This window comes from Gymnogyps californianus, chromosome 1, assembly GCF_018139145.2.
Source record: "Gymnogyps californianus isolate 813 chromosome 1, ASM1813914v2, whole genome shotgun sequence".
In the NCBI taxonomy this organism is placed as follows: domain Eukaryota; kingdom Metazoa; phylum Chordata; class Aves; order Accipitriformes; family Cathartidae; genus Gymnogyps; species Gymnogyps californianus.
The window spans coordinates 41,328,978-41,353,141 of NC_059471.1; the positions used below are offsets into that span (position 1 = coordinate 41,328,978).

At 36.5% G+C, this 24,164-nt stretch overlaps 1 protein-coding gene across 6 annotated transcripts in view; it reads right to left on the reverse strand.

The window, feature by feature from the left end:
- Window positions 1-24,164, reverse strand: part of PCDH9 (protocadherin 9) — a 688,564-nt gene that overhangs the window by 564,922 nt on the left and 99,478 nt on the right. The window contains exon 3 of one of the 6 annotated variants that reach the window (XM_050901167.1): window positions 10,004-10,040. The exons of the other annotated variants lie outside the window; for them this stretch is intronic. Within the exon in view, the coding sequence (XP_050757124.1) occupies window positions 10,004-10,040 (37 nt within the window). The remainder of the gene's footprint in view (window positions 1-10,003; window positions 10,041-24,164) is intronic. 6 annotated transcript variants of the gene reach the window in all.

The following is a 24,164-nucleotide window of genomic DNA, read 5'->3' on the forward strand; positions in this document are numbered from 1 at the left end:
TTAGTGTCAGTGGGCAGGTATGCATCGCCTTTTACTATCTTGGTCTTTCTTTTGCTGTTCTCTGTGATTTTCCATTGTGTCCATCATTCATGAACTTTTGAATTCCCCTTAAGCTTTTAACCTCTACTTGTAAAATATGAATTTACTTTTAGCTTATATATTTCTTTTTGTAAAATATGAATTTACTTTTAGGTTATATATTTCTTTTAATATGGTAAAGTAGTTTCTCACTCTGACGGTGATGTCTGCTGCCATAATCAATTGCCAACAGAATGCATATTACTATTCTTCTTTTTATTTATTTTTTAAACAAGAATTTTCTTGGGTTACTTGCAAGGAGTGGGATAGAAGGATATAAAATTTTAAAGAGAAGGGTTCCAAAGATACACTTTTGTGAAAAAGTAGTATCACTTGGGACTGCCTGCACTTGGGAAGGTTAAAATGAATCAACTAAAACTATGAAGTTAATGCAGAGAAATTAAAACACATTAAACTGTATGTAGATGCTCTCATTCTGAATTAAAATGCCTTTATTTTTTGTAGTTTAATCCTCCCTTAAGCACTCTACTTCTCAATAAAAGTTTCCATATAGGGGCTTAATGGTCCTTAATTTAGCTGCATTAACTTCATACTTTTAGGTGTTCTCCCACATAGAATTGCCATAAGATATCTAACTACTGCATTTGCTTGGTGATTGCACAGTTAGGAATATGCAAGGCATATCTAAGTGGTGCCATTTATAACAGCATTAATTTGAACCTCAAAACTATTAATACAGAACTATTAATGCAAAACTGTGGACACTTCAAAACTTCTTTTAAAATCCGTGCATCTTTTTAAACAGTTCTCTTCAACGGGAGAGCTCAAAACACTCTGCAAAATACGCAAATATTGTTGTTCCTATTCTTCTGAAGAAGTGAGGCAACAGAATTTAGGGTGAAACCCATAAAGGAACTCAGCATCGTTCAGGTCTTCCCAAGTCTGTCACTTCCTGGGCAAATGCTCCAAAAGAAAGACAGCACCACTTTATATTCTAAATGTATTTTGAATGAAAGTGGCTGTGGTCATGACTACTTGCAGCTAAACTCACTGCTGTCTGTGTGTGTTAAGCTCCCTTGCTGAGCACCTATCCAGACCAGATCCCCATGGGATTTAGGCACAAGGATGCTTACTTTGTAAATCTAAATAGGGTAAAGTGCAAGCTGGACTGCTCTTCCAAGATCACAATGCTTCTGGGAAAATCCTGACAAAGAACTCTTGGCTCATTTGGAAGTCTGAAAAACGAAAACCTACACCGCCAAATGTCTAATTAACATCAAAATCATGAAATATGCTAACAAGTGTGAGTAAAATGGCTGGTGAATATTTGAGAAGTTGATAATGGCATAGAGACACTTTCCAGGTTTACTGAAAACCAGTCTAGGTTGGAAGAACAGTGCATTCCGGCATAATTAAATATCTCTCAGGTTGTCTTTTGGGAAAAAGAAAAGAAATAAAGGAGTTCAGTTCTACAACCCAAAGGGACAATGCCCACTTTATGACAAAAAAAACCCCTAGAACTAGCAGATAGAATTGGTAGTGTCACCTGGGATTTTAGCCCATGGGCTGGCTGATATGGGAATTGTGAGGCAGAGAGATGAGATAGGAGAAGATTTAGTCTGAAAAAAAGAAGGAACAGGGCTTCTGGCAGCAGAAACATTGAGAGAAATGTGGATTTTTTTTGAGACTTTAAAAAAAAAAAGAAACAGTTTGTCTTAGATATGCAGAGGGAAGCAAAAAGAACAAAGATTACACTAAGGTTATGGTCCCAGGAGGCAGGAGGGATAGTGAAGTTGTAAATGGAGACAGAAGGGAGGCAGAGGAGAGGGACTGAGGGGAGAGATAAGAAATGGTTTATGTTACAACAAGTCTAAATGTCATGCACTTCTCTTCCCCCCTTTCAGCTTAACAAGTGTTCTGAACCACAAGAAACATGGATGTTATCGGGAAGGTAAGGTCTTCCCGAGGGACTACTGTCATGGTGAGATTATTTCTTTTTACCTCCCCAACACTGACAAGTACACTTTTATAAACAATGTTCTGCTCTTAAATCATCTAATTTATGCCTTAATAATTCAGAGGTTTCAGAAAATATTTAGCAAAGCAATATTTACCATAGATGCTGAACTAAAAAATACCCCAAAAACACAAAAAACAAGGGAAGAAGCAGTTTCAACTCTGAAGTTATGAATGTGAAGTAAGCAGATATATCACTACAGATGTATTGCATGATTGTGTAAGAACAATAAAAACATGTACCTATACAGACAACAAACATTTTCATATTTGTACCTGAATTCAATGTTCAGGTGTACTCGAAAGCAGTTTAAACTGCCCTTTGCCCTTTCCCCCTTCACTCAGGGCACATTTTCCCACGCCTCCTCGCCTGCAGGTACCAGTGTTCGTCTGACCCCACAGGAACCATATTTAGCTCACTCAGCCAGAAGAAAATTACTTACTTTGTTTCAGTATGGTTTGTTTTCTGTGGACACGGCAAGCAGCAACAGCTCACAGAGGTCAGACAGAGCAGAGGATGGGGACTTGCACCTGGGGGCAAGGGAGGAGGTACTTCCGCAGGGCAGATTTTGCTGGTTCATACTGCCAGTGACCCTCAGCAGAGAGGATCCTTTTCTGAAAGGGTCAAGCGTATGTTTGCAGTTCTGCAGTTGCACAGTTTAACTTTGTTTTTCCCTGTGATAATTTTTTTCAGTTACTCCAGAGTTGATCCATATGTGTGGAGAAGTACATTTATGCACCAGTAATGGCTTTCATTACAGTTCTGTGGTTTATTTCACATAAAGGTGAAATGTGAAGGATATTACCAGGTAGTTCTCAGTTCTCAAAATTGTTCTGTTGTTTCCTTCTATTACTATTCCATATTTTGTTTTTCCTTCCTCTTCTTTCAAAATCCAATAGTACAATCAGTGTGTAAAGTTAGTAGTGTTGAAATGAGCATTTCTGTGACACTTCTCGTTATAATGATTGGAAGTTCACTCTCCACTGATGTTTGTTACTAAGCAAGTGAAGAGAAATGAACCCAGCTTTTAAACTGTGCCATGTAAAAATCAATTGAAGAGAACAATAATACTGCTGATGTTTTGAAAATGAAATCACTTATATCTGGAATCATTGTGTACTTACTGTATACACAGAACTATCAGTCTTTCTTTTAAGTTTCAATAACCTCTTCCTCCACCCCCCTACAGTATTTTTAACTTACAGTGGTTCTGATAACATCCTCAATGTACTGGGAAATTTATCAAGTTGAGGTCTTACAGAAGCATCATTCTTTCTGTTGCTTTGAGTAAGGGGAGATAATCTACCAGTGATCAAAATATTTTAGCCTCAAATAATGCTGGTTCCTAAGTCCCTTGTGAAAAAATACAATCCACTACAACTGAAAGAAAAGTATGGGAATCACGCAACATCTTGCACAAATGGCAGAGAAAAATTAAGACAGGTAGACATGCTCCAAAAGAGTCAATGAAATCATCTACACAAAAGCTACCATCATAATTGGCAATGCAAGTCTCTCCTGCCCATAAGAGACTTCATTTTTAAACACTAAGAAGCTCATTCATGGGAGAGTTGTTTTCAAAATTAATTGCAACCATGCCTCTATATTCCTCCAAGCTTCCATGTTCATTCAAGCACAGCACAGCTATGGCAGAAATGGGTGTTATTTTTCTTTAGGAATCTGTCTGGCCTTATGTCTGTTTAAGTCATTTGTCACTCAGAAACTGCGTTATGTGGTGATACTCTAAAATTTTGAAAGAAATGCCAACCTTTTAAAAAACACACAGTCAAAGAACTATATAAATACTTTATTGGTAATTCCGGATTATTACCAGGATGTATCCAAACAGGAATCTCAGAATAAAGAAGCTATTATGTTCTAAACAGATGACAGATAATTATGATAATTACCAGCCAACTTCCCATCACCCCATAGAGGATGACCCTATCCAATTTATTCCTTCTCAGGGAAGGGAGTCATGTTCACTTCACCAAAAGTTAGCCTGAAAGCTGAAGTCTAGACTTTCCCCACAGTTACTGGAAGCAGGTACCATTAGAAGATATTCCTTCCCTCCTATCATAAATTCATACCTGTTAAACAGCTTGTTTGTCTGTATCCTGTCCTTTCCTAGAAGATGATTTCAGAATTCAGAGTGATTTAATATGCTTTGCAAGACTTCGGACTACCTTTCAAATTCAGTTAATGTCTACACCTATGTTAACATCTGGGAAAAGGTCAGACAGACAGATTTCTCCCAGAGAGCTTGTCTACAGAGAGGCATGCAGCAAAATTATTCTGTATTTAATTTTTAAAGTAGATTATTTGAACTACATTAAATCTCTGGTAGTCATAATTCATTGGGAAGGGAGTTAAGTTAAACCAAATCAAGGCAATTTTTATTCTGAATGAACATCTATACAGGGACTTAATTAGGTTTAACTAATCCACTTTAAATTCGTTTTTACAGATTAATTTTCCTGAAAGTCTCCATCTAAATAAGCTTTTAGTGAACTAAATATAGTTTCAGTAAATTATTACCAAAAACTCATTCTGTTTCAAACACGGATTGTGTTTTGGTATGTATTTTCCTGTTAAACTTTGACTACCAGAATATATCACAGAGACAACATGGCACTAATCTATTTAAATGTCACTGGTAAACTGACTGGCTTTTTTTTTTTCATGAAATGGTCTTGTTTTTAACGGATTAGTTATTTAAAATAATGTTTCAGAGGCACTGCCACGTCAAAAAGAGGTGTGTATGTTTTTGCAGCTGATTATAAAATGTCATCTTTTTTTTCTTTTTGTGTTGTAAAATGTTAGTTAGACAATACACAAGGAACATTCTCAGATAGTCCTGCATAGCAAAGGCCTTATTCCAGCTAATCTTTACCCCGTTAAAGTAGCAAAAAGCCAGACCCAAACGAAAAACAAAGTTAAAACACTGGTTATTCTCCAGTAGAGGTATTTTGAACACAAAGATTTAATTTGAATTAGTTTAATTTAAACTGAGTGGGTTAATATTTGGAGAAATCCATACAAATATCATCTTCCCCCCCCCCCCAAATAACCTGCAGTTAATTTCTTTAGAAATAAGCAAGGACACTGTATCTTACTGAGGGACAAAACTAAGGAATAGCATGTGGTTTAAATGGTTCCTCATACGTTTAAGGAGTGTTTCTTCTTTCTTTCTCTGCATGGGAACATAATAACCTCAACATTTTGGAAGCAGAAGAGGGTAATGAGTGTTAGGAAATGTGGCCTCTATCCCCAGTTCTCTCTTAGCTTTCTTAGTCTAATTTGGGGCAAGTCATTTCCGTTCCTGTACCTCACTTTCCCGGTATGTAAACTCTGGCTAACAATATTGAACTCCTTTGTAAAGTACTCTCAGATCTATGGCTGAAAAACATTAAGAAAAGCAGAATACTGTATTACTATTTTAGTATTAAGGATGAAACACTGACACAATGATATAATCAACAGATATTAGATGTGTTCAAACTACTAGCAGGGAAAAAAATACTGTACAACGATAGAAAGTGCAAACTGATACATTTACAATAGAAGACTAAAATGATAAAACTTCATATCTGTCTGAAAAGCAATTAACCTAATACTTCCCCTGGATTTCAACAAAATGCATTACAGCAGAGCTTAAAAGGGAGAGGGGCCAGGGCGGGTAAGGAATTATGTCCAGGTCACATGAATTGATGATAAATATAGTAATACTACAGCATTCACCTCCAACTGACTGCTTGGAAGCTGATGAAACATTATAAACACAAAGGTCATTGCAGCCAAGAAATGAGGTGGATTCCCAAGATGGAGTCACTAAACACAGAGAACCCTCAGTAGTAAAATAAAGAGCTGTAACATAAAAGTTCTCTCAAAATAATTGTCTTTGTTGCTGAGCTGGCTTTACTCAAACAAAACTACAGGCAGAATTATGTGTATGGGGTAAAGGCTAGGACACTTAATGACATCAGCTTCAGTCAGGAGAGAGTTCAGCACTTTCCATCCTTCACCACCCCAAAACAACTGTCAGACAAGGAAAATAAAATAATGAATCTGAACACTAGAATATGAATTTGAATTAAGCAGTTAGCAGTAGTAAAATATTTATTATCACTTTGCTTAGTGCTATGAGCACCTTCAGTGCTTTCTAATGTCAAAATCATAGGAGGATCTTATACATTTTTTTACCCAACACAGAAGAGGTCTCCTTGGCTTATAGTAATGGACTTCTGGAGCTGCTTCCCTAAATCTTAAAGCTGCCAAAAAAATGTTTTCTACATCATTTTTCTCCACATTATTCTCTCTTAATTTTTTTTTTTTTTTAAAGAGACACTAACATCCTTACATTAATATCTTACTGTGAAACACAAATTTTTCAGGGAAGAGAGGGAAGGCTATCAGCACTGTGATCCCTGCTCCATCAGCCTCCATCATTACTTTTCACATTATTTGATGACTGGAGACTATGTGTGGTAGGGGATGCAGGCGGGGAAGTGGGAGAAAATACATAGTTCTGATTCCATTCCAAATTTATAGTAAAATTAATTTCCCTGTTCTTCTGGCCCACAATCCACATGCCTTCTCTAAAGCAGAGGCACGATTTAGCCAGGTTTACCCTCTGTCTGACCTCCACAAACAGTTTATATCTGAAGCTCAGTTAGGAACAAGCTTTAGCAGCATTGCAAGTACTAACATACACCCATAATATTTCTGCAATAGAAGAATATTCTGCCATTTTCTCTAGTTTTTTATCCTCCAGTATTTAAGAACAGTCTATTCCTCTTTCTAAGCATAGGTGCCACACTCCTCTATCTGATCTATGACCCGTGTATGTTTCAAAAAACTATGCCAGTCTTGTGCTTTTTTACCGTCACTCAAAAGTGAAATACTTCTCTTTTTTTTCCCCTAAGCAGGAATCATGTTGAAGTTATCTGACACAACCTATAGCTTGTCACACAAAGCAGAGGAAAAAGCATGAAGGGACCTGTGGTGAAAACAACAGGCCTAAGTGGAACGCAATATAAGGGGCTGACACTGCAAACTGGATAACATTCATGTTCACCAGTTGCAAATAGAGAGGGAGAGAGACGATTCTAAGGATAATAACTTAAAATACACTTAAACCCTTCATTGAGCTTCTTCTACGACCAAAGGTTAAAAGTAAGTTTGAAACCTTGTTGTTATTGCCTGTGCTCACCCTCAGGTAATAAAAGAACCAATGAAATATAATAATGGGTCCCTCTGCGCCATGACACTGCATCACATCTATTACATACCTCAGGAATATCAAACATACTCTTATGGGGAATTCAAAGTCACTAACATGTGTTTTAAAAAATGAAGCAGCCACAACATTTTTAAGTGTTTTTCTTCATTCTTTCTCTCTCAGTTTTTTTTTGTTCTTTAATGATTTATCAGATTATCTGTACATCGTGAAGTATTTATTTTCTTTCTAAAAAATGTCCGTATGAAAAAATCTAAATAAAAATGTCTAGTATTCTCACAGCTGCTCTTACACCTTGTTCATAGGTTTTCTCACCTCATCTCCACTCTCCTTAGTTCATTGGCCCCTCTGGAAAGTAAACTGTATATTGATATATAGTTTTGATTGTTAATATCTCACACTCACTTTGTATGAGACTAAATAACTAAAGCAAAAAAACCCCAAACACTAAAGGGTCTCCTGAAGTAATCCCCATGTGATTTGATGTGAACTAAGGAGCTGAACTTGACTCTGTGATATTGATTTAATGACAATTAATACTGACAGTCTTCCCTTTAAAATTCTCAATACTGTGTAATGCCATGAAAATTTAGATGTTTATCTCTTTGAATTACACACACATAACAATTAATGCTAATGAAATAACATAATAACATAAATAGTTGTGCTAATAAACCACAGTTCTGTCATGTTAAGAGTTTTGCTTAGAGTGGTGTATAAATACCCTGAATTAAGCTTCAAAACACACATAGGAACTAGGTATTATTATTCCCGGATTACAAATAGGAAAACAGGTACTGCAAGATTGGTTTGCAGAGTTCAACATGCAGGTTTCATTCCAGAAAGGTATTACTGCAAGTAGTGGGATTTAACCATGTGCTTAAAATTTCACACATCCTAAACACTTTCCTGACTGACGCCTAGGTGTGTGTCAGTGACAAAGCTGTAACACAAAACTTTGGCTACCAGTCTCAAGCTCCTAGCCATTTGTGCAATGAAGGTAAAGAGTTGGCTTAATGTCTGCATATTCTAAGTGTAGATATTGTTCAGCAAGCTGTAAAAAGCATGAAAGGATAAAGTACGGCTTATAAGGTAAGCACTGTAGCTTCTCCTTGGTTTTGAAAAATAGTAATTCAGATTTCTTCCAAAATCACGTTCTCTCTCTCTGTTCTACATTTGACTCCCTATTCTTTCCCTTTTCTTTCAATCTCTTTAAAAGCTGCTAACATCAGCTGCTTCTTTGTGGATTTTTCTTTTTGCTTCGTTGCCTACAAATTGCTGTAAGCTCTTCATTCCCTACGAACCTGTTCAGCTGGAGCAGAACAGCTGTACAGCAGGCTGTTCCTAGTACACCTCTGGAAAATGTATAGGAAAATGATAACAAGCCATACAGACTAAATTTTTTTGTCTTCTGAAGATTTGAGAGGGGATATACATTTATATATATTTAAACCTGCATACATCTAAGCAAATGTACAGTTGGGAAAGATAAATAATCATTAAAATACTGGGTACATTTCTCCAGAGAGTAAAAAGTCTAAAATTCTCAGTCTCTGATTTACATCCCCCAGGGTGTCAGAGGATGTCTAACCATGTCAGCTGGAGTGGAAAAACACTGCATGTCAGCCCGAGAAGGCCTGATTGCTATAAAACAAATGTCTTTTTAGTTCCTCACCTCCTTAACCCTCTCCCCCATACAAAAAAAATGTTCACTCAGCTGACTCTCATTCTTTAACTTCTTGCTTAGGTTCAAAAGATAATGAACTCCAGTACTCATTTTACCTCAAAAGATAAATACATTTTCAGAAAAAGCATGGTTGGGTTTTTTTCTGGTTTTATTTAAGTAATCAAAAACAGTAAGATGAGAAACTTGAATACAAGTCTCTGAATAAAGGACAGACTTTTGCAGGGTAGGAGAGAGAATGTGTGAAGAGGAATAGTTTTGAGTTTTGTTTGAAATTCTCCAAAAGGATGCTTCTAGCTGAAGAAAATTGACCCTGAGTTTCTGATCAAAAGTTCAAAGAAGGAGATGGAAAGATTGCTACTGACTTCTAAGTGTTATGTCTAAAGAACCTGGTTTAATCCAGGAATGAACTTCAGTTTCCTCCGACATAGACCTTCTAGTTCAAACACATAACATGAGCAAGGCAAATCATCATTTCTAACAGTGATGCTACTACTGTGCTTTACAGGTCTACATGAACATGTTGGATAAATCAAGCTATACTAACGGTCTAACACCCGTGACTGTAGTGGTGCTCTTAGTTAGCCTTAGAGGGGGTGGGTTCACCTTTGCCAGATGTTTAAATATCTTCTGATATACTTCTTTACTGGAAGCTTTTGTTAGAACAATATTCTGATAGCCCTATAACATTCAGTAGAGAAGAAGCCTCTTTTTTATCTTTTTTTTTTAAGCATTTCTGACTGTCTCAGAGGGAGAAACAAACAGGAAAGTAGCATCAGTGAATGACCCCAAATGACAGAAAAATTATTCAATTCTGATCCTTCAGTAATATCACAATACAGGTTTTTGGTGCCCTTTTCTTCCCTTTCTTCCTGTTCTCCATTTGCTTCTCTAGATTTGAGGCAGTGCTCCCCTGCTGGCCTCTCCAGGCTGCCAAGGACAACGGGGAGGAGGCAGAGGCAGCTATGCCCTCCTCCCCATACTAACTGGTTGCCTTTCATCCTGACATCAAAATGCCTCAAACAGGGCACTTCTGAGACAAGTATGGGACCAGAGGTAGCCTGGGGGCTCTGAAGGAGATGAAGCATTATTTATGCTATGGCTAGATACCAGAATATTTGGAGGTCCCAGTACACCTGGCAGATCTCAGTGCTACAGACTTCACCATGGCCAAAATGTCCTTGGGTCTCTGAAGAACTCCATGAAGCCCTATTGATTCTTGTCTGAAATGTTTAATGGTGTTGGGATACTTGGAGGATCATAAAATAGCATTAAAAGATTTTGGTACAGCCCATTGTTACTGGAAAACACAGCATTTCTAGAGCTGATGTCATCCAGCGCTCACACATAGGAGATCACACTACAATCTGAAAATCAAATAAAAGCCCAGAGCAAACCCCTGATAAAACACAAAATAATAACTATGGGATGGCTCATTAACTTCCAAAGTTCCTAAGAGGTTGAAGATCTCTGAAATGTCTGTCCTTCTGCAGTGCCTGCAAGCCTGATAGGAGATTTAATGAGTCCTCTGTATCAACACAGAAAGAAAGAAATGTTCTCTTATTTCCAATTCAGCTAGCTGTCTTTTTACCTCCGTAAAAATACAGTTATGCCAGAGATTTAACTGCAATTTAACAGCACAGTGTTCTTTTTCAGTAATATGGATAAGAAGACCAGCTTTTTAACAATTAAAAATGGATGTTTTTATGCAGTAGGGAAAAAACCTGCAAATTAAATTTATTCTAGAATCCATTTTTATTACTATTTTTCTCCAAGGAAAATAAAATCGATAAGAGGAAGGATTTCTCAATATGAGTAGCAGGTCTTAATACTTCACCATTCAAAGTGTTGAAGTTTACTTCACTAAATTCTAGCCCCTGACAATAGAATCTTCTTAAGATGATGACCTATGCACTGATAATTCTACACACAGCATGTTCGATATCTACTGTAATTGTACATGCAGTTTGGTTTATTTTATTTCTTACTCAGAATTACCTTGGAAAGTTACAATATCGAATTGAGACTAAAGAAATGCAAAAGCCTCTAGAAGCAAAGGGAACAAACTGTGTTAAATTTAAAAAAATTCTGCTGTAACATAACTGCTGTGGGGATGGGTGTGAGGTGAACAGAACCTGAGAGTGTAGGTGGAGAAGGATGCAATCATTTCAGTCCTTTTCAAAAATATTGAACAAATGTTGTGGACCTGATACTATGGCCTAGATGGATTCTTCCTAATTTCCAGAACCCTGCTAAATCACTAAGCTACCTCTCTCTTAACCTGACCAAAAAGGAGCAAAGAACTAGTGGGGTTTATTTCATCTTCTTTGTAATAATCTGGCCACAACAATTGTCCTTGACACTGCATTATCAAGAACAAATTACTGTGTAAAACCAAATAGGAGTTTTGTGTTTTGTTTTTTTTTTTAATCTTATCCTCAAACATTTTCTTTTTAATAGTGAAAAATTCAAAATTTTATCTGGTGTTGAGGTCACTCAATACATTTGCACATACAAAATTATTATTATTACTACTACTACTACTACTACCTAGAGTTTAAGATTCATAAACTGAATAGATACAATAAAACAGGAAAAGATAATATTATTATGGATGAAAATTGGTTATTAAAATTAATGTGTATCTGAGAGAACAATGTTTACACGGGTACTGTGGTACATACTGGCTAGTTACTTACCCCTTGAAAATTTAGGTTTTGTTTTGATTGCCAAGTAAAGTCAAGTTCTATTGCAGGAATTACACTGACCCCAATGCACACTATCTGCAGCAGGTTTCAGCATTAGCTAAATTTTACTCAGCATTTGCACAAACCTGCAACTTAATCAACAGATAAATGCAAAAGAGTTTTATTGGTAATGAAACACAGCCTAATAAAGACACAAGCAAGGTTTAAGAAGAATGGAAAATTTGTGAAAAGTCTTCTCATGTTACACTGCCCCCAAATAAACAATGAAATCTGAGATGTTGTTTAGGTAGGGTAGATGATTGTTTTCAGTTATCACGAGGCTGATGGGACTGTTGCCTCCGCTCAGTTCTTAGATTTAGTGGAACGGTTATAAATTTTCTGGAAGATGGTGAAAGAATGTTGTAAATATGACAATGGAGGGATTAACACAATATATTTTCTGAAATAGAAAGCCATAAAGTGAAACAAACTGGGGTTTATTTTCTTATTAGTTGGTTGGTTTATGTTTGCTTTGTTTGCCTGTAATTATAAACTATTCAAAACAGTATTTGATGAACAGAATGATGAAAGCTACAACATATATACTCTTGCATATGTCAACTCTTTCAGGATTAGCTTGGGGAGACTGATTTGATCCTTGGGATACGTGGGGCTGTGATAAGTAAGTATCATCTACACTCAGAATTACCTGTCTGATGATGCTAACAAACAGCATGGATATTAGATACCCAAGGCTGTAACAGCATTTCTCTTGTTTCACTCGCTGTGCTGCCTACAGCAAGTTAGCACCTGATGTACCTAACGAAGCAACAGCAAGAAGTTCATGGGATTCAACCAAGAAAATAAAATTAAAAAAAGAAGCCCCACCCTGGTGGCAATAACATTATGCTATTTAGATATTGCTGAATTAAAAATTTTTCTCCCCTCTTAGACAAAATTTACTGTCACTGTAAAATGCAATCTTATGTTTTCTATTCCTTAGAAAATATTGTAGCTACATTTTAGGCTGTTAAAATCTCACAAATAATTTAGATATCTTTGGCATGCAATTTAGTTATCACAGCTTTAGTAAATTGCCTGTAAGTGCTTATGGTACATTAGCAGCCCTGGCATCATTGACAACCTGTATTATAACAAAGGGCAAGTTTTTATTCCAAGTTGTCTAGTTACAACAAAGCATCCTGAAATCTCCTATGACCTGATAGCAGAGTATTTTACATGGGCATCTGATGCTGTATGTCCTTTTACTTATATATCCAATACAAGCCTCTTGATATATTCATCCTGCAGAACATATATTGTAAATTGAAACATTCAACTTAACTCTTAACTACATTCTTCCACAGTTGTTTCCCTCCTATACACACACCAAAAGACAAATCTCTCCTCTAGCTGTGGAGTCTTCCTTTAAGTTCCCCAGGGCAGATTTAACACATTTTCAGCACTGTAAATCTCAGTCTCCTCTGGTCAGGAAGCTGCTCTTCCAGTATCTAATAGTAAATATGAATAGTTAGAGTTCATATCGTCATATTCAACACTCTTGTCCCATCTGAAGACAAAAGGATCCAGGAGTATATTCTCTTGGTTGACAACTTTCCCATTCTTCAGCTCATAGGCAGCCTGCAAACTGCACATACAATGGTAAAAGCTCATTCTGCTTCAGGTGGTAGAGAAATTTTTGAAGGACTCACTTCATGAAAATTCCCTAAGTGTCCCCACTTAACTGCTTTAAACCATCTTCAGCCATCTTGTAGTGGTGTTACTGTGCCATAAGGAACAGTTGTTTCTAGAAGGTCAAACAGATGCTACTGAAGTGTTATAGAAAGTGCTGTCACAGATATTACCAAATCCAATTTTAATTTTTACATTTATTTTTAATTCTACTAGTGAAATTTTCATGTAAAAATCATTCTGAGATCATGCCGCTCGAGTGACAATGTGAGAAAGAGAAACGTATTTGCAGTAATGTACTGCTTAGTAAGACATGTATTAATTCAATTGTAGCAGGCCTTCATCGTGGCCAGTATACGTGCGGAGAGGAGAGGAGAGGAGAGGAGAGGAGAGGAGAGGAGAGGAGAGGAGAGGAGAGGAGAGGAGAGGAGAGGAGAGGAGAGGAGAGGAGAGGAGAGGAGAGGAGAGGAGAGGAGAGGAGAGGAGAGGAGAGGAGAGGAGAGGAGAATCGTTCAGCTGGAAGGGACCTACAACGATCATCTAGTCCATCTGCCTGACCAATTCAGGGATGACCAAAAGTTAAAGCATGTTATTAAGGGCATTGTCCAAATGCCTCTTAAACACTGACAGGCTTGGGGCATCAACCACCTCTCTAGGAAGCCTGTTCCAGTGTTTGACCACCCTCTCGGTAAAGAAATGGTTCCTAATGTCCAGTCTAAACCTCCTCTGATGCAGCTTTGAACCATTCCCACACGCCCTGTCACTGGATACCAGGGAGAATATCTGCTAAGTATTTAATTTTTTTAAAACAATATCAGGAGTAAATCTAAAGGGATGATATTAACAAATTATGAAATTTATACAAGGGAAGGACAATCAGTTCAAGTTAATTCTGAAAGAGATAAGATTGTGATGTTATTTTCATTCTTTTTTGTTTCTTTTTAACACTTTCATGTTAATATCATGTTTCATGATACTCTCATCTCTTGTGGTAGACCAGTTATGACTGAAAATTTCTAGATGTGCTAAAAACCATTCCAGCTTATAAAAAGTCCTCTGTAGTAGACTAGAGAATCAGGAATGTTCACATCATCAAATCCTCTAACTAACTGATCATGCCAAAGTGATTTCCAATTGCTAAAGTGTTCACTTTCACTGTGTGTGAATAATGAGGGGTGGAATGTGTCACTCAGCAAACAAAACTGTCAAGTTTCTGGAGTTCGACTTTTCCTGATTTTGGCTTGAATGCTTTTTTTTTTTTTTTCCCTTTAAATAATGTGTATTTACTTGTATAAAACTTTCCAGGAATACCAGCAATTTGACTTTTGGCATGAACATGAACACAGGAAGGTCAATGAAAAAAAAAAATCTCTTCCGTGGAAACTTAAACTGACCTACCGGGAGGATAAAACATAATTAAAATATCCACTTCCTGCACTAATCAAACCGAATCTATTCAAACTGACTAAGAGGAGGACAAAGGAAAGTGTTGTTCTGCTATCCAACAGAGAAAAAAAGTTACTGACAGATGACACTGCAAAGCCAAAGCATTTAATGTCTTTTTTGCATTAGTTTTAATTAAAAAGGTCAACAATGAGGAGGTGACTAGCATAATTAATACAAACAACAAAGGAATGATTTCAATTAAAAATAGACAGAAAAGGTTAGAGAGTACTTAAGTAAATTAGTTTTCAGAACAGATGTGCCTGATGAACTTCCTCCTAGGGTATTCAGAGAACTAGTAAAGCCATCTCAGAACCATGTTGCCATCAGAAAAGCAGTCTGTGAAGAACACATGAGGTACCAATAAAATGGAAAAAATGAAAATGCAATACTCATCTTAAAAAAGTAAGGAAGCAGGAGCTTGGGAATAATAAATCTGTCTGTCAGCTATTAAGTCTCAGAAAAGTTCTGGAACAAATGAACAACATGATTTGTAAGTAGCTGGAAATATGAAAAGGAGGTAAGGAACAGGTGAAATCAGTTATTAAGAATTAGTCAATCCTTTAAGAACAAATCATGTCAACAGAATTAAATCTCTTCACAAAATGGTAACAGAACTTGTGGAGAGGTGAGTTGCAAGCAAGGTCATTTATGTAGCTCTGGCCTTATAGAAAATTCTCAAACATACAAAAAAGAGAAAAAGGGAAAACTTGTCTAAGTGGTACTAATATAGTGTGGATGTAAAACTGATTAGGTAACTGTATGTATAGTGTAATCATGACTAAGCTATTGCTAAAAATTTATTTCTTTTTTTTTTTTTTTCTCTAGCAGCCCTGTTTAAAGTTTTAATAATAATGTGAGTGATGGAGAGAGTGCTTACTGCATTTAAAGAATACACGTAACTGGGCCTGCCAGTGTGCTGGAAGGTCAGTTAGAATGCAAAATTCTAAAAAGCAGGAAGAAATCTGTACAAATGCAAGCTACAGAACAATTGGGTGGGTAGAGGTTTTTCAGGGAAGGATCTGGAGATCTAATATGGAAATAAATCAAAAGTATCTTTCTGTTGCAAGACAGAAATCCTATTTACATATCCTTGGATACGTAAAACTGAAAACTACCTGCAGGATACAAAAGATACATCTTCTCCTTTGCTCCAGTTTTGGGAAAACCTGAGATGGATTGTTTCTGTCCTGTTTTGGGCAGCTCAAAGATATACGAACCAACAGGAAAAAGTCCAAAGGAGAACTATCATGAGTCTGATCAACAAGGAAAGATCTGAGATTTAACAAACTGAGATTGTTAAAGCTAAAGAAGGGACTGAAGATAAAGATAATAGCAATCTTTTAACATATAAAAGGTATCTCTAAAGTGGAATGTCTTGTTCATGATAAAGAATTAGTAAAATTAAATTGTAGCAAGATGCTGAAAATCGTTCTACCAGTAAGGAAGGTTACTGAAACACTAAAACAGATTGCTAAGCGAGCTTTGGAGTTCCCACAGCTGGGAGTCTTTAAGAAACAAACATCTGTCAGGAATAACCTAGGTATAGTCGATCTTGCTTTGGAAGGGACTGGATCATCAACCGTATTATTTGTCCTGATTTTTTTTCAGTTCAAATTGAAGAAAAAAAAAATTACTTTTTTTAGAGAAAGTCCTGTAGTCCTTTACACACACAGCCTGCCAGAAATACTACCTGTATGTTTAAGAATTACTATAAATCATTTCTGCAGAGTCAAGCCCTCACCGCTGTAATGCCATAGGTAGCTATCTATATCTGAAATTATAGAGAACTCTGGAATTCTTTGCTACTTTCTCAACCATTACTTGATCAGACCATTTGTTTTCAGACTGGAGAATAAATCAGGTTCAGACAGATTCAAATTTCACTGAAAAATTGCAAGAGTGATTCGAATACGGTATTTTAAAGCTCATGCATACAGTTTGAATACGAAACTCAAAAATGAGTATAGGAAATTCAGCTCTGAAACTAGAAACTGCTACAAAAACTGATGCTATAAAAATACTTGCACACACAGAATGATGTGATAATGAGCCATACATCAGAAAAAAATTATAGCAGACAATATGAACGGAAAGCATACTTAAACTCAAAAGGACACCTGTGCCAGCGTTAAAAATGATTTATTACATGAATTGCTGGTCAGAGCAGACAATACGTGCCTACAAGAATAAATCAAGAAAGGGTCTCCTTCCACTCAAAATTGGACTATTACAGGCATTTCTAAATCAGTGTATCATCTAGTGCAGTAAAATTAACTCAAATTAGCATACTATAAACAGCACTATTAAGAAATTTAAAAGCTTTGACTAAATGAAGAAAAATTCAGCTAAAGTCATCACACAAATCTTAATTAAGGCTGCTGTCTTTGAAATACAAAAGGAAAACAAAACCACAACCCTTGGACAAGTTGCTGGTATTCTCATGCAAGTCAATAAAAAAAATGTACTGTAGCTCTGTTGGCAACTAGTAAGTCAACAGTTATATCACCCAGGTCAACTACAAAATAACCCTTTTGTGTGTGTGTAACCTATCCTCTCTGGCTCCACTTTCTTATCATATTCCAGTATTATAACAACTGCATAAGTAATAAATATATACATATGCGGGCATACAAATGGGTTGAAGCAGACTGATACATGATGGTAGAGCATACCATTTCAGAACATTAATTGCATGCAATAAAATTTCTGTTTTAATTTTTTTTCAATCAAGTTTGGTATTTTTTATTAAAGATTATCAACACATTCTTAATTTTTAACTGAAGTACGTAGTATCTATTTTCAGAATATTTCAATCATTTCACAATTAGCAGACAATATTTTACGAATATGCTCCATAAAATTTATTAAAATGTTCTCCTGGATAAGAAAGGCTCAAAAAAAGTCAATTTCTGTCTTGTAATTTTCCATTTTCTTATTTTTACATATATGAAACATTCACAGGGGAATATCATGCAAACCTTACATTTAAGAAAAATTTTGTGGCAAGAAAAGGGAAACAGAGTAAAATAGCATAGTCGTGTCTGAACACATGGCTTGAATACTCATTACCCTGAAATTAGAAAGGATTATTTGGAAAAAGTAGCTATAAATCCTATGAATGTGACATGGAGACTTCTGAAATAGGTAAGGACTTACACTGGATTCCAGATTTCCAATGGTCCCTAGATTCCCTGTCCAATACATTGAGTCATGAAGAGGAAGCAATGTACCACAGAGGGTGGAGAAAATGCTGGGGCATTTCCTGAGCAGGGGAAAATGGATAGACTTCCACCCAGATAAAAGAGAGTTTCATGTCACATCAAGGATTTTTTTTCACTCAGGATTGAAGAACCTGTGGTAGCAAAGGATTTAACAGCGTCCCTAATTCTCACAGAGTCGCATCAAAGCGCCCAGCATGGACCATGAGGACTGCAGACTGCCAACCTATTCCCTCTGTGTGGCGAGTTACAAACTCCTCCTGGCACTTTTGTTGAGACCATTTTCTTTATGACTTTAAGAGCTGAAGCTTCCCTGAAGAAGAAAACAAGTGAAGGAATAATGTGACTGTAAACTTGAATTATCCTATGTAGATGAACTGGTCTTGCTGAATCTAGATCAGAGAACATGTGAAAATATGCTCTAAAACACATTCACTTTTTAATATTCTGCCATGGAAAAAAGCATAGCCTCTCTTGTATCCTTGACTGAAATCACATGAGAGAAGACAGGAAATTAGGAGCAATCTCTTTACATTGTTTCTATACATCTACAATTTCCTTATATTTATCATTATAAATTACCATGCCGTAAGACTACTACAGAAAGATCATGTTCAACAGGTGGCAAATCCCATCAAGGAAAATACCTGATATTTAAGATACAGTGATATCAGCTCTGTTGTGTAGGCAAGCCTATGAAATTGAACATATTTTGTTCTGCACTGATCTACATCAATATAATGTTATACTGAGTTCCTCCTAGTCAAATACCTGATAAATGAATCAGTTACAAGAAGCAATTGAGTATAAAGCAAGCCTCTGAACAGGTTTCCATTGCATTTGTCACTGCAATAAATGAATAAATCTTTCAAATCACTACTTCTGGTGCATCCCAAAAACCCTCATCATGAAACCTGAATTACAGCATTCTGAGATATAGAAGGTTGCTTCTTGACAAACAACAAGAGTGCTAATTGTCTTGCTTTGCCTTTCATCCTCAGTAATTACTTTTGTTCCATATGGTGACAAGCTAAGTGCCTTCTATTTGCGTGCAAAAAAGCAGCGTGATCTTCTGATACCAAAACTGCCCACATTTTATGTCATGCAAGAAGCTGGATTACCAAATCAAGTGCAGTTGTGTGGGCTTGGCAATATCATGACAACTTTTGCTAAAATTTTCCTTTGTCGCTATTACAGTAGAGCCCAGTAGAGATAAAAATAGTGGAAAAGGCAGTATTAAAGAAATGCTTCTTATCTTTTTACAGGATTGCTGGGCTTCTTAGTTCTCTGTACCCTACTTAGACTAACAGGTGCTGACCATTCAGAAAATCAAGTCTGTTCAACAACCAATTCTGACTCTTGCCTGTGGAGCTGGTAGGGGCAAAAGCAAGAGCAAAAAGAGCAGGAATGTTAAGCCAGTTGATAATAAAACAACAGTGCCCCCTACTCCTCCAGCTTCACCCTCGGCTTACGCAACTTTAAGCTGGTCTTGCTGCAAAGACCTATTTATCTGTTTCTTGCTTTCCTCACTGTTACCAGAAATGGAGCTAAAATAGTGAGAACAAGAAAATTTGGAAAAAATCCTGGTGCATACAATAACGAATGAAAAGCCTTTTTATGCTTGCTGTAGCATTTTGTAAACAAAGGGAGGAAACTGCCACTTTGGGGCCTTTCTGTCAGAAAAAAAAACAAAACCAAAAACATGTTAAAAGTCTTAAACAACATTTTCTTAAGAGCTAAACTATGGTCAGCATCATTTCAGCTAATTCCTAGAGCAAATAAATTTCACCCAAATTATTTACTGCAAGTCTGGAATACAGACAGACTGTCCCAAAGGTTAAGTTAATTTTCCCCAATTTAACTCACTCTCTAAAACCCACACAACTTTGAACGAGGATCTCAGGAAACAAATCACTAAAGTATGAAACAGCTTTATTAATTCTTTGTAATCACAGCCAGCACTTAGGTAGAAAAAACATTCAGGAATATGCCAGCAGCTTGCTGTTAAGGTAGAGTTAAACTAGTAAACTTGAAAAAACTGTTCATATCAGGTTTTCTTTAAAATAAAACCAAAGACTTAAATAATAATATTATCCCAGGCTATTTTTTTTTAATTTTGAATTAAAAGCTTAGATATAAACATTTGCTTGTGAGGGGAACAACTAAAATACTGTGAGATTGAGCTAAAGTAGGCAGCTAGTAAATTAAAATAACTTGAACATATGTCTTAATAAACAAACAGGGCTTAAAGAGTAAACATGGTGAAATATTGAAGATAAAGAGTAAATTTAATGCTTACCTTCTTTATAATATAACAATCTAAGGAGTAAAAATAGTGTGCAAAGAAAGTTATGTACTTTGGCAGTTATGTCATTTTTAAATAACACAAATTTCATACTCACCCTGTAGCTCAGTTTACAAATCACCATATTAGGAGGTATTATACCAACTTTCCCTTAAGTTAACCCTGAGCGCATTTTTCACCTTGCAATACAGATACAGCCTCTAACTACTGTTTTTTATTAGCAGCTATCCTCTCCCCCATCCAAGTGTGTAGCTCTCTCAGACAAACTCACACACACAAAAGAAACTTCTTAGGCTTTGGAAATAATGCAAAGATCAGACTGCTACTCTGGTGTTTTGAGACCCTCAAAGCAAATTCCTTGAGTGAAAAGGCAACCAGAACATACTCTGAGCACAGCAACAGGGAATAATTTTTTTTTCTCTTTTTTTTTTTTTCCCAGTCTTCATCTTGTAAAATTACATTATTCAATTACAACTCCCAGGAAAAGAGAGATTTACCTAAAATGAGACCCCTGACAGGGTTTAACAGGACTCTTGAAAACCATCATAGGCTTCTCCTAAACAAAGGGTGTAACTGGAGCTGCCATATCTGAACTTAGTGCTAATGGTTTTCATCTTTTGCACTTTAGGGCTAAACTGAATATTTTATAGAGAATCAGTGTAGGAAACTCTTGAGGGAAAGTAGCCTAAGAGATTCTTATAAATCAATGTTTCCTTATGTATATTTATTTTTCCTCACAATGCTCTCAAAAACGGCAATTTTTTTAAAAATCAAAGCCTCTCTTCTTCCCTTAAATAAAAGGCCAAAGCAAGAACAGATTGTGAAGCCATTATATTCATGAAGAGAAAAAGAGAGGTTAATTCAAAATTCTATGGTCTGTTGAACCCAATATCCGCACGTTCCCCAAAGCAACAACAAACGCACCACGGAAACTCAATCAAGGCATCAAACCCACTCCAGCAAATGTGTTGTGCCAACCCATTATTAATGTTGCCTCTCAGGGAAATTCTGTATCAGCATGAACTTGCTGAAAATATTTTTCACAAATTCACATTATACTATTTCCTTGACATTAAATGCCAAAGACGGCAAATTAGGAGAGGCCTGAGAGAGGGGAGAGATTCAAGGATAAGTTCTGTTCACAGAACCGATCTGATGAACAAACTGCAAAAGTACGTTCAGAAAGGGTTTAATACACTGACATTAGCTGTTGGCGAATTTGACAGGTTATAGATAAGTAAGTTGTCCTTGTGAAGACAGCTTCTGTGGACTTGTTTTCCTGTATTCCTCCCCATGCCAATCACAGAAACAGGAGTGAAATATCAGTGAACGAACATAGCTGAATTAAGCCATTCAGCACAAGAGTATGGAGCTTAATTGTGTTCCCTTGCATCTTTTCCTACTGCCAAATAAAAACACCATTGTCCTTGCTGAAGAATTCCCTTTCATGTCTCAAGGATCTCTGCCAACTTAGTTGTGAGAGTCACACTGCATGCCCAAGTGGAAGTGAGGGGATCTCACGTCTTCAAATTTATCCCTTCACCGTCTTTTTGGCAACAGAATTTGAATGCAGTAGGCACTGCTGAACACACCGAGAAAGCTCATTCAGTAGGTGCTTGCACAAAAGAAAAAGTCATTTAACAATTTGGATGCCAGCTACATACATGTTGTCTAAATATGCATGCTAAATGCATGCTAACTGCATCTCAGCCTCGCAACTTCAGAGTACAAATCTTATCTGAGGTGATAATGCAAACGTCCACTTTCATAGACGAACAGCTGCAGTAGGTGGGAGGGGGAGGAAGAAGGGAAATACTTTCCATAATGTGACCTAATTAAAACTGTAGATTATAAAGGAAATTGATGGCACAAAAGTTCAGATATTAAACACATATTTTTAAAGATTCAAAATCATGTTGGGATGTGAGTATTCATTAGCAGGCTCTGTGAGACCAGGGAACATTAGAAGAAATTTCACAGGAATTTTCTGTAATGCCAGTGACTGAATCGCTCTGAAATCCCACAGGTTTTTTTTAGAAAAATGTCATTCAATGAAACAACAGCAACAATGAAACACGGCACCTCTGAAACTGTTATAAGTCATTATGGCTATCATCTGGCTATCACTGATACAGTAAGTCTGTCACACATAAACATTATTTAGTAATCAAACTCAAGTTTTACATCAGTGGTTCCTTTTTTTCTTAAAAGATCACTTATTAAAAGAAAACATGACATGTAAAAACATGTTCACTGAGGTGAAAGTGAACAGTGACTTTGCTGAAATATTAAATAGCATATTGAGGTATGAAAAACACGATAAGGATAATTCATTCAGAAGGAGAACAAATAGAATTCTGTATTCATTTCTTTAAATGTCTGCACTGAAAAATCAGCTCTTGGCATGTGTCATGCAGCTGGGACAAAACCAGTCTGTAATTTCATTCGGTGCTCCAGTTGGATTTGATTTCCTAACACCTCCTGCAATAAGGACAAACTGTTGTTTTTGCAGAAGTCTGGGCAACTAACCCTACAGAAAGCCTCTAAAAACACACTGGTTGGGAATGGAGGAAACTGTGAAATGCACAAGCCAACAGTTTTATTTGGTAATAAATTCAATCTTTTGGCATAATTGCCATATGGCACATGATTTTCTTTCTTTTTTTAATGTTTAGCAGTTTTTCATTAGAAATTTGTGTTTTTCTTTTGTTTTTAGAAATCCCTTTATTAGGGCAAACATGCTTTTCTTACTTTTCTGTAAAGCCCAAGGGTCTGTCAAAGGTAAGCACATATTCACAATATCCTGCTAGGTGGATATATATTTTGTTCAAAATCCTTTTAAGAAGAAAGCAATATCCAGATGAAGATGGATCAGAACCAGGACTGTAAATTAAATCAAACACATAAAAAAAGAGATTTATAGCACATTTGCTCCTTCAATTTACAGCTCATTTATTCTAAATACCTCTTCCTAATGAGTAATTTTCTGGATGTCACCACAATTTACTAGGGTCAGCAACCAAGTGTAGTACAAGCAACATATTTAAATTAGTTTATTTGGTCAGGAAAGAGCAATATAACTTGGCATATATCAAGAAATTATTAATTTGGCTGTACTGAGGGACAAAAACATTGCTGCTGCAATAGAGGAGAAGCAAGCTGGAAGTAAAGTATCCTTTTTGATTGCATAAATGAGATTCCTAAAAAGGTGCTGAATAAATGTGGATCTAGTGTCATTCTTCCATGGAGGATATCAGGGTTCCAGCTGCTAACTTTAAGTGTTTGGATTCAGACTGTGAGAAGCATCAACCAAGATCCAGGCTAATCTGCATGCATCAGGCAACTTGGGTCCCCGAAGAGAAAAATCCTGCCCCTCAGTTCTTATTCCCTCTTTGCACCCAAGGTGCCTGACACCCTTTATCAAATTATTTCCATGTGGTCCAAGGAGGGAGAACAAAGACAGAAGAGTGAGACAGCTTTCAGTTTCTGACTCTCCCCTTCTACAGACCAAAACTGGAAAAAGTATCTCAGGCTTAATATTGTTCTTTTTGCTACTAGTTTCCTTATTGTGTATTATGAAACTACCATTTATGTGCGGGCCTAGGTTTTCCCTGCACTGGAGAGAAAGGGAGATTAAAAACCTTTTAATTAGAAAACTATCCTGTTAATGCTAAGAATGACAAAATCTTATAGCCTGATGAATTGAAGAAAAGCATTATATGATTTCATAAGTCTGTAGTTCCCCATTCATGACAATGTGCAGCATATTAACAGTAAGGAAGATATTTCTTTAAAAGAAAGCAGGAAAATACTTCAGGTAAAATCATAACTTTCCTA